Genomic DNA, 12,417 nt, shown 5'->3' with positions numbered 1-12,417 from the left:
TGACTATAAGGAAGGAAACAGACCCGAAGATGGCTAGGTTGTGTTATATCTCAACACACTGGCCAATATATGTCTGTCTGTCTCTCTCTGCCTATCTATCTATCTATCTATCTATCTATCTCTATCTCTATTTCTATCTGTCTCTCTCACTGCCTCCCCTCCTCTACTGTTTGTTTAGTAGCTGTGTAGAGAAGGCCACACTTCTTAAGGAAATAGAGAAGCTGTGACAAGCGGGATGGATGAAACTCGGGGAAGGGCACTATATGGGGCCACCTGGACAGATGTTTGAAGTAAATGAAATCATCAAGAGTCTAAGGCTGCTGAGATGTCAGTGAGTTATGGACTGAGAATTGTTCTTGGATTAGCTGTTACAGTAGTTATGAGAGACTTTATAAAATATGTTGAGTGATGAGGTTGGAAAGAAGATGGTGGTTTATTCATGAGGACGTTGGAGGGAAGAGAAAAGTGACAGCAACTGTAGATAATGCTCTTGATGTTTGTGGTGGTATAGGATAAGGAATGAGAGTAGATGTAAGAAATATTTGGACTTCTTTGGATGCAGGGAAGTGATTAAAGTGGGAGGGACTAGAAGGAAAAGTTCCCAAAGAGCAGAGGTAGAATATCAAAGGGATCCTGAGGGAGAAGTGGGAATGGTATTGAAAGTACAGTGGGAAGATCTCGCACATGTGGGAGGATAGACAGGTCCTCAGTTCTACTAGGAGTAGAGGGAGGTAGGCTATACAGATGTTGTCCTGGAGATTATAAATCATCAGACAGAAACCCCATGGAGCTTGAAACCTGCAAGAAGAGAAGGAATTGTAATCTTAAGGTAGAAAAACATCTTATAATAACCCCAGGAATTAAAAAAAAATTTAACAATGGAAAGTCAGAACAAATTCCTTCAAGGGGGAGCTGTAAAATATTTGATACTTGCTAATTTCTCCAATCAGTATACATTAACATTTTCCACTTACCACATTTTTTTTAAAGTAAGGCATTTGATTTTTTTAAATATTTCTTGGCCTTGCTAATTTATCAATAAATGCTGAGGATAATTCATATATAGTCACACCTGTTATAACTTAATTTTGGTTTTTCCACTCACAGTTTCAGCCTATATGGATTTAAAATATTCCCACAGAAATTATTAATAGTAAAATATATTTAGATTTTTTAATGTTCTAAATATTCACTAGTATGTAGTGTTTCTGAAAATCTTCAAAGAGATCATGTACATAAAACACCTTAAGTGGCTGACATATAGGAAGCATTTGATAAATGGTCACTTTTTATATTACTTCTTAGTGAAGTAGTGTTTAGGAGTTAAAAACTCGTAGAGGCAGAGAGTAGTACAGTAGTTACCAGGGATTGATGGGAGAGGGGAGGGGAATGAGGAGCTTCTCAACAGCTGTAAGGTTTACTTAAATAGGATTAGTAAGTGTAGAGATACGCTGTGTGTCTAGTACCTGTACTTAACAGCACCATATTGTACACTGAGAAATTCATTAACAATTAAAAAATGAATCTACCCCTCTATCAATAAAAGAATATTGTTAATAACTACTATTTGGTGGATATATCAGAGGCTACAACTCTATAAGGTCAATTCTATTACTTATTAAATCATTTTTAACTGAGAAAACTAAGGCATAAAAACACTGAATGCCTTGCTCAAGACTGGATATAGAACAAGTTGCAGGACTGGGGTTTAAATGCATGTAACCTGGACATTGTATTTCTCCAAGACACTCTCAGTGCACTGCCTTGAATCTTGCCTTATGTCATTATGTTCTCCCCTCATTTCATCTCCCAGTGTACTTGGTACAGGCTTTTCTCAAAACACTTGTGAGACTTGATAACATTTATGTCTGTCTCCCTGTACTAGACAGACATATGTGTGAGAACAGTGGCCATTTAAAATTAATGTACAGAAACCCTCAACCCTTTCTCATTTTTTCCCACAGTCCCTCACTACAGAATTCTGTGTAAAATCTTTCTGGTGTGAGTTCTCTTGAGGAAAACCTTCTCATTAACTAAAAGTGAATGGTTCCACCTTCATGTCATTGTAAGTGGTGTCTCATGTTATGGAATGTTTCACTATCTTTTCCTCTCTCTTGTTTCCTAGAACTGAGTTGAGGAGAAAAAGCCTCTTTTCCAATAGTAAAGAATTCCAACAGTCTGGCTTTAAACACAGCATACCAAGAGCTAGGGGGCATGTGGCAAGTTACTATCCTGAGTTACCAGTTTCTTCAACACTAATGAAATAAGCAATGCCAGCATGTCCACAGAGGCAGTAATAGTCAAATGGGACAATATGAAGTGCTGAGCATCATGTGTGTTCAATTAGTGCAAAATGTTATTATTATAGTTTTTATCACCACCATCATCGTGACCTTATCACTCTGAACTGCATTGACTTTAATCTCAGAGTCATAGGTTTCATCTTGCTAACCCAGTACTCTTAGAAATGCATTCCACAACAAAGGTTTTCACTTATGATGCCAGACAAATATTTCCATCCCAAGTGTTTTGTTATTTGATCCTTTCCTTCAGGCTAGAGATGAATGATAAAAAAAATATTTTATATTTGAATAGAAAATACATGTATAACTCTTGATTCAAACTTGGTCTATCTCAGGCTTTGTCCTTGGGTCTTCCAGGCTCCCTGTGAAGTTGGATCTCGGCAGTTTTGAGAGATGATAAAGTGTTCTCAATTATAATTCAGCATTGATATACCCAACCTTCATTGGTATGGGGGCCCAGAACCCCTGTGAACTCTGGCTCCTGTGGGGAAGAGCCATCAATCAGCCTAGGGGTGGATTCCTCCTCTCCTTCCTCCTCCTGGAACTCTCCTGGCTGTGGGGCTGGAGTAAGGAGCTCTTTGTTCCCAGATGGCATCACTGTGACTCTTTCAATCTGTGAAAAAGCAGAATTTCATCAGGTAACCAGTCATCCCTGATGCAGACTCAAATTTCAGATTTGTCCATCCTTGCCACCAGATGTCACTGGTGTCCTAGGGTTCAGTGCCTTGTGCCCAGCCATCTCCTTGGGAGAGCACATTTGGTTCTGCTAGCGTTGTTTTTAATTAATTTTGTTCCTTAAATTCTAGAAATTATTTCCAATACCTTTCTTTGTTTTTGTTCTTCATACTCTTTCTTTTCTTTTAATATCTTATGTTTGTTCATTGGTTTCATAGGTTTAAAAAACTCATTTCATTGTTTTCTAATAATACATAGCATTATGAGACTGAATTACTCTTGTGAATGATTCAGATTAATACAGAAGTGTGCAAAGTAAAATTCAAAAGTCCCACTTCATTCTCCAGCCCTAATTCTACTCTCTAGAAGATAATACCTAATAAGAAGTTGAGATGTATTTTTCTCCTTTTAGACCTTTAGATGAATGATTTTTTAAAATCTATTTTATATTTGAATAGGAAATACATGTTAACTCTTGCTTCAAACTTAGTCTATCTCAAGGCTTTGTCCTTGGGTCTTCCAGGCTCCCTGTAATTCGATTCCTAGATTGAAATATTTTCTTCCTTACCAACAATTTATATTTCCTCTGATGACATTTTACTAAAAAACATCCTTTCTACTAAAATAAAATGTATAGTGACAAGAAAACTATATGATTTGATTGTGATATCTGTTTCTCACATTCCTTATATTATTTGAATAACAAGTACTACAAACAACATATTATTATATTAAACTTTACCTTTCTCAGATCTTTGACAATAGTCATCATATATAAAATTGCAAAAATATTTAGATTTTGTTCATATTACACTTGCTTTACTTCCTTCTTTACTGAAATATTTTATGTAATGAATTCTTGCTTGTAAGAATAGTGTTTGTTTTATCCATTCCTCTGTTGAAGGATGCCTAGGTTGTTTCCTTAGTTTGTCTGTTGTGAGTTGAACTGCTATAAACATTGATGTGGCTAATTCATGATAGTATGCTGATTTTAAGTCCTTTGGATATAAACCTAGAAGTACGATAACTGGGTCAAATGGTGATTTCATTCTGTTACCTGAGGAAACTCTATACTGCTTTCCACAGTGGTTGCACCAATTTGCAGTTCCTCTAGCAATGCATGAGTGAACCTTTCTCCCCTCATCCTCGCCACTTATTTATTATTTAATATTTATTGTTAGTTGTTATTCTTTATAACTGCCATTCTGACTGAATGAGATATAATTGCAGTATAGTTCTTTTTTTTTTGTTAGCAGTGTAGTTCTAATTTGCACTTCTCCAATTACTGTAGATATTGAACATATTTTATATATTTTTGACCATTCATATTTCTTCTTCTGTGAAGTGTTCAGTTCCTTTGCCCATTTATTGATTGGGTTGTTTATTTTTCTGGTGTTAAGTTTTTAGCAGCTCAACTCACAATAGCCAAGCTAAGGAAACAACTTGGATGTCCTTCAATGGATCAATGAACAAAGAAAATGTGGTACATATACCTGATAGAATATTACTTAGCCATAAAAAAGAATGAAATTATGGCATTTGCTGGTAAATGGATGGAACTGGGGAATATCATGAAGTAAGTGAAATAAGTCAAGCCCATAAAACCAAAGGCAGAAATTTTTCTCTGATTTCTCAGTGCTAACCCAAAACAGGGGAAGTTGGGGAGGGGAATAATAGAAATAGATTGAACTGGACAGTGGGTAACAGAGGGAGAGGAGAGAGGAGGGGAATAGGAAGGACAGTAGAATTAATTGGTCATAACTTTCCCAACCTTGTATTTGTATACACGGCAAGCGTGTATATATACATTATGTATGACTACAAGTGTGGGAATCTAATAGAGTAAGTTATGCTTTATTTATGTATATGCTGCCAAAATACATTCTACTTTCAAGGATAATTTTTTTAAAAAGAATAGTGTTTGTATTTAGAATAAATCTTCACTTCCAGCAACACACACTTATCTTGATGTCTATTCCTTTGCCTTCTTAATACAAGTCTTCCACTATTAGGAGGTTGTAAACATGGACTGAGAATTTGCTGAAGACATTTGGGGTGACAATATCTAGCACTCATTCACTTTGTTCAGTCCATTGTCCTCATCCTATCCCCAGAAATCTCAGATTGTCCTTTGACCATGCCAACATATAAACTCTTGCTTCTTTGAATTTTATTTGCTTTCATTAAAAAGGCAATGCATATGTGTGTGTGTGTGTGTGTGTAAATTACTTTCTACAAAATAGTGCCAAAATAATGTGCAAACTATGACTTTCATTTGTAAGTAGTTACTTAATTAGATCAGATATTTTCTAATGACTGTAGATAACCATAAGATTTTTAGGAAAGTTATTATTTAGTATCATTGATGAAAGATTTGAATATGATATCACAAATAAAAGTAATACTTTTAAAGAAACACTAAACGTTCTTTTGTGCTCTCATAGAATCTATTTCAGCTTTCCCTACTCTGTATTGTAATGGTTCCACCAGTTTTATGCATATCTGAGTCTCTAAGTGGCAAACTCTTGAGGTGTCTTTATTCCTTGTACCTCTAGGCTGTAGCATAATAGGCAATCAACAAGTACTTACTGAGGTATATTTTTCAAAAGAATTTTCTTATCCAAGATATATTTAATTCAAAGCTCTATGCTTAACTTTAGAGATTTTGCTAAGAAGAAGCAATAAATGTGTGAATGCTTACTTTTAAACATTTAAAGCACAAAATCAAACCAAAAACAGACTATGCTGTATTTGATACTTTGGACACCATACATGAAGATAGTCTAAAACTTGGCCAGAAATCTCTAGCTGAGAAGACTGGGCGCTTCTCCTTAAACAGAGACACATGGTTTCCATCAGCAGGGTCAGGATGAGGCATATTCAGAAGGAATGGATTTGCAGAGAGACCAAAAGGAGGCTCCAGCAAGGGCGGAAATTGAGACAGATGTTTGATGGAGTGGAGGCAGCCTAAAGGGAGAAGCACATTCCAGACACGTTGCCTTGAATCTTTAACTTTGTAGGGAAAAACGTTTGCACATACTTTCTACAGATAATTGTTTTTCCACTGATTTGATGGGAAGCTGTAAGATCTCATTTGTCATCCAACATAATGAGGCTACACAGCTTTTGTGTTTATCAGAAACTGTTCTGTTCATGCTTGCTTGAAAATAAAATGAACCTTTAAAACCAAGGAAAAAGAATGTGTTTTCAGTTCAGCAAAATTGCAGAACTGTAACCCCATTGTACTGTGCCCAGAGAGTCTTTTGCATTGCAGACACATTTATTCTTATTATGAATTAGAAGTTATTTGGGCTTCTGCCTTTTCCCCTTTTAACAATCTTCATACTGTGACATGAGTTGTGAAGCAATGCAAGCAAATCAAGCCAAGGAATCATGGCCACCTGTCTGTCCATGTGGCATATTTTTATGCTTACACAGTTTTATGCTGACACCTAAATCTGAACATAAAACCAATGACCAGAAAACATCTCCACCCTTTTTTTTTTGAAGCTACAATTGTGAATTCTCAAATATAAATAGAATTAACCCTTTTATATAAATTATCATGATTGGTTGAGCTTTTCCCTATCTTCTTTTCTTTACCTCTTTATTTTATTCTGAATTGCTTCAATGGAATTGACTTTTTAATCTGTCCATTATATTTCTCTGAACTTTAGAAACATCATACAAAAAGGTTCTTACTACATATGACTTTAATATGCACTTGTAGATTAGACCTTGGTATCCTCAAGGTATGTTTGATTTGTTTGTGGTTTGCAGCAAATTGTTGTATTCTTAGTTTCTTGTTTACCAGGATTTAGAAATGTAATTCATGTCATGGGGTGGAATGTTTAGGAGCACATTATGTGTTCATGAAATAAGAAACTTATAGCCCAGAGAGAGTGACCTGGGCAAAGTGAGATCTCAGCAAATATAAGCCTAGTGAACTAATTGCCAAGAAAAGAAGTCCTCAGTCTCCCCATGCCCCCAACACCACCCACCTCCAGCTTTTGTACCATGCACAACTGGGACTCCACATAGGCAGCCCAATACCTCAGACCAATCTTCAGTAAAGGAAGCTGAAAAGACCTTGAAGAGTCTTAGACTGCATTTCTGTCCTCTAAAGAAACAAACTTTTTCACAGAAAATAATCCAGTTACATTTCTTGTATCATATTCTACCACGATTTGTATCAGCAATATTTATGTTCTTACCAATATTACTGAAAAGTATTTAAGAATTTCATTTTTTAAAGAATCAATGTTGTCTGTGGAAGAATCCCTATAAAAGTACTCAGCACCATTGTGACAATAATATTTAGAATTATTTTATTTCAAAATAACTTGATCGGCTCCATTTATCCCTTAGCAAAAATCACATCTAAATCATCCACATACTCCTATCACTACCAATAAGCCTACTTAATTTATTTGTCTTAATTTTAGAATGAAACTATGGAAAACTAACACATGCAGTAATAGCACCTCGGCCTGACTGCTTGTTCACCAAAGTCCCTGCAACATAGAATTCCTGTTGGACCATGTAGATCAAAGCCCTTTATTGACAATCAGCATTGTGTTTGAATTAATAAACCTCAATGTGGTTTATTTTATTAATTTTTTCATCTCAGCTGCTAATGTGCAGCTAGCTCAGTGCCCAATGAGGAGCTCAGTGAAATGTAATACGTATGTATGATAAAAAATATACTAAGAAGGAGTTCAAGTCAGCCAATTTGATTCCTACATTTATAAATATATAAGTGAATTTGTACATTATGGAAAGTTTGCCTGTCTTTAAATTATCTAATCAACCAGACAATGTCTATGGAAAGCTCTATGCTTAAGTAACTACCAATTGTCCATGTTACTTGTTGATACTATTTTCTAAATACTAATAGCATTATTTTTCTTTACATCATTTGCCAGTATCGCCATAATCTAAATTGCCACCTTTCTTGCCTGGAATGCAGCAACAGTGACTTCCACCAAGGTAGGATATTCTCCCATGTAAATTGAGAATGAAGCTGTATAAAGACAAAACTGACCATGTCAACCCCACTGCAAATTGTTCAGTGCCTTTTTTATTTTTCTTAATAATCACAAGTGACAATGACCTTGCATAACCACTATCACATCTTGGTTCAGAGGAAGGATACAGACTAAGTAAACTTGAATCTAGCCTAATCTCTGAGATGTTGGGCAAATTACTTTACATCTCTTGTTTTCATCAACAGAATATATTGAAGTCATGATAGTTTTGAGGGGAATCTTCTTGAGACATTGCAAATTTCCATTTGCTTTCTTCCCATTTATCACAGAAATAAGGTAAAGCTGAATACTGGAAGGTGAGAAAAGGTGTGGTAGAGAGAAAAAATATCCCAGAGGAGGCTAACCCAGTCCATCAGGCCCTGAATCTACCCAGCAGCTGACTGCAGAAACATGAGTGAGCTTAGTGCAACCCAGAAAACCAGAAGCACAGAAGAGCCTGAATAGCTGAACTATAGAAATGGGAACTAAGTAATTATTTTAAGACAATAAAATTTGGAATTATTTGTTATACAGTAAAATTTAATTGTTAAAGAATTTATATATACATATATATGTATATGTGTGTGTATATATATATATATATATATATATATAATATATATATATGATTATTTGATTAACATTTATCTCTCCAAGAAGGTAAATGTGATATTTTTTTTCTATTTCATCATTAAATTCTCAGCTCTTACCCCATTGTACCTATAATTATAGACTTCCTGATAAATACTGCCTTATCAGTACAGAAAATAATGTAATTTTTAATACGTTAAAAGGTTGCTTGTAATCAGAGTAAGAAAATATTATAACTAAAGGAACATGAAAGAGCAGGTGTGAAAATAGATTAGTTATGGCTCAGGTGTCTCCACATTTGCAGGTGAACCTTAATTGCAGGTACAAACATTGCATATGCAAAGGTGTGCTTTGACTTCCTTTGATAAAACTAGCTTTCAATCCACTGTGGATCCAACAATATTGATTAGGTTTGTTGCATATTCGAGGGGAAGATGGAACTATACATCTAGGACTAGAATCACTCCATTGTGCAACTCTAAGAGGCATCATTCATGTGGTTTTCTACATAAAGGGTGTTCCCCTGGACTGGTACAATGGACTTGTACAATATGCCTAAGGTAATGACCCCAACTTAGGACACCTTAGGAAGTACTAACTCCACACCCCATTAACAGTCCTTCCCTATATTTCCCTTTATTTTCTTCATATTCTCTTTGTCTTAACCATATTCCCATAATTTTGACTTTTTTAGTCAGAAATGGTAAACATTCTTTTAATCTTTCCTTTGCTTGTATGTACAATTGGAAAATTAGACAATCCAGATAGCTCCTAAAGACAGAGAACGTTAAATCATGCATACACCAAAATCTTGTTAATTCTTTGATATTTGTTGATTAATGAGGATATAATTGTTCCTATCAGAGTAGGAAATGTACTGTATGTTTTAACGTAGATACACTTAAGATCAAGAATAGAGTCATCCCAACATCCCTAACCGAGAATCTGAAGTTAATTTAAGTTGTTCTTATGATGGAAAATTGATCTCAAAGTTACACCATGAAAGGAAATGACCCTTGCCAGGCCCATGGAAGCTATTTCTTAATGCTTGTCTCTAGGGCATTAGTGATGATAACACAGCTGAAGAAAGAAAAAGTAAACTGAAGAGAATGAAGCCTAGAAAAATTGGCTTATGGAAAAGTAGTTTGTTATTGTGGCCTGCACTGTCTGGAGGAAAGAAATATGAAATCTATTGAACATGAACAATATACTAAGGATATCGTCTCTGACACAGAGAAGAAAGGCTTCACTGAAATTCATTCTGTACTCAGCCAAGTAAAATTCTACTAAATAATCCAGCTTTTCATATCTCTTCATTCTGAGAACAAGTGAAAACTGTCATATTTGGGAAATGCCTATTCACATGATAAATTCACAAGTAGACTTTACTGTTTGTACTTTATGATTAATATTATTCTTGGTTGTTACCATTCATAAACTAAAATCTTATCCAATCACAACTGATTGTGTGCATAGAATTCAGTTGCTAAACGTGAAGGCTAAAAACCCTACCAAGGCCATGTAGCACTGGGGTATGGTACACTGGGCACTTGGTTGTTCCCTGAAATTGAAAAGTATGATAAAAATATGTTTTAATGTTGACCTAGGATGATTACAAAATACAATCAGAATCTATAATGACTTTATCTTATTTTTATGAGAAATGAATATTGTCTCAGAATGGAACTGCAGCTTGGTTCAATGTGATGGGTGAGAGAATTCCATTCCATCTTAGAATTCATCTAAATTACAGGTTCTGCTTTCTTTAAATCTAGGTTGGGTCATTTGGCGAGTTCTAGCCAACTGAATAAAACAGGAAATGATATGGCATATCTGGTCCAAGTCAGTGAAGAGCAAGTATACTTTTTCTACATTACTTCCCTTCCCTAAATCTGTTGGTGAAAGATACACTTAGACCATTGGACTTCAAGTGGACCCTGAAATCTGAAGTTGAAAATCGTCAAGTTATACCATAAAAGGAGTTTGGATCTCTGAATGCCTACATGAAGCAAAGTAAAGCTGTTTTCTTTCCCTGGATAATCATGATTTAGAAAGATATAAAATTTTATTATGCTAAGTCACTGATATCTTGTAGTTATTACAGGTACTAATGTAACTTGTCTGAATATAGACATTTCTAATTTTTGTTTTCTTATCCATCTCCTAGTTACTTTGAAAGAATAATTTTTAATATTTTATGGGTTGAATTATGTAGTATATATCATTCACAGTAGAAAAAAACAAATGTACCTCTTTTTTTCTATATCTTCTCTGATTTCTCATCTATAAGTACTATTCTATGGTACTAGCTATTTGGAGTAGTATTTACTGAAATACTATACCACAAAGTTGAAGTCACCATTATTTTAATTCAGTTCTTAAATCTTATCACTTATGATTAATACTATTCTTAAGTTAAAATTAGTGAAGTTATAAAATAAATGTCGGCAAGTTGAATATAAAAATTAGTTAATAGATTTTGTTTATATCAAATAGAATAAAACCATTATAATATTTGATGTTGACTTGCTAGCATTATTATGTATTTAGGACACACAAATGATTTCTTTTTAGTTTTTTCTTCAATCTATCTCAATTTATGGATATTCTTCATAAATTTGTAAATATAAAATGTAATACTTCTTTGTATTAAATGTGGTGTTTGAGTGAAAAATTCAATTCAGAAATAATAGCTCACTTAAAGGTTTTATTTACTTACATCCTCTAGTTTTGATCTCTTTGGGACCTCAGTAGTGTGTGTGTGTGTGTGTGTGTGTATGTGTGTATGCATGCACACATGTTTATTTTCTTATTCCTTTTCATTGTGTCAGAAAATGGCAATATTTCATTTCTAATTGCCCAGAACATTTTCAACTTCACTTTAATCCCAGATTTTTCAGCACTCCATTCGCCATCATCTCCTTAGGCTCTAGAAATTTAAAATGTTACTAACATCTTAGTTCTCTCAAAATATATTATCTATTTCTAATTGAATGTCTCCAAACAATATCAGTAGGGCCCTTTGGCAAATGCTTTAGAAAAATTATCTAATAGTAGAGGTAGATCATGTTCCCTTTTCCACGTACTGCCCTTGTTCCTTAAGTAAGGATGCCAAGAGGACAATTTAGACAATTTATTGTAGGCTAAAATCAGTAACCTCATTAAGATAGGGGTAAAGGAAGGAGTCAGTCACAGTAATTGAAAACAAAAAGTTGGACTGAAAAACCAATGTATTTGGAAACTTCCAAACTTCAACTCTTATTTCTGAATGGTGTAATTTAAAAACATTTTAAGTTTCAATCTTTCCAACTCTAACACAAAGCAAATTGTTCCTCCTGACATAGCCTTTACTGAGGCACAAAGTATAACAGAACAAAGAAAGGACTCTAGATAATAATCAGTCCTATGATACCATGAGGCAAAAGAAGGGTTATTTTACAAAGGGATCAGAATCTCTGCATTTATTGACTATTAGAAATTTTTGCAGTCATTAGCATGAAAGAAATCACCCTGCCAATGAGTGAAGATTGCTGAATAGTGATTTATTGGCCTTGACAACATTAGCCTCTGGGACCTTCCATTTTTCTTTATGGTACCTAAATTTACTGATCCCCTTCATTCTCTATTTTCTCTTTATATTTGTTTCAGATTCAATATAGTTATAGTGGAAGATTGTTTTTAAATATCCTAAATGCATTAGCCTTGATTTGTTTTCAGTTTTATGTCTTTAATCAGAGTTTTGTATCATAATTCCAAGGAGAATACATTTGAAAAAAATTCATCTACCCTTCTTACTATCTTTTAGATGCATGTTCCTTGTT

At 34.5% G+C, this 12,417-nt stretch overlaps 1 protein-coding gene across 1 annotated transcript in view; it reads right to left on the bottom strand.

Annotated features, from left to right (window-relative positions):
- The window catches only part of Epyc (epiphycan), a 33,519-nt gene that overhangs the window by 9,070 nt on the left and 12,032 nt on the right, over window positions 1-12,417 (bottom strand). The window contains exon 2 of the mRNA XM_027932786.2: window positions 2,742-2,916. Coding sequence (XP_027788587.1) covers window positions 2,742-2,916 — 175 coding nt within the window. The remainder of the gene's footprint in view (window positions 1-2,741; window positions 2,917-12,417) is intronic.

The sequence above is a fragment of the Marmota flaviventris genome, chromosome 3, assembly GCF_047511675.1.
Source record: "Marmota flaviventris isolate mMarFla1 chromosome 3, mMarFla1.hap1, whole genome shotgun sequence".
Taxonomy (NCBI): domain Eukaryota; kingdom Metazoa; phylum Chordata; class Mammalia; order Rodentia; family Sciuridae; genus Marmota; species Marmota flaviventris.
The sequence above is the reverse complement of the archived record's forward strand: the minus strand, read 5'-3'. Positions and strand labels throughout refer to the sequence as shown.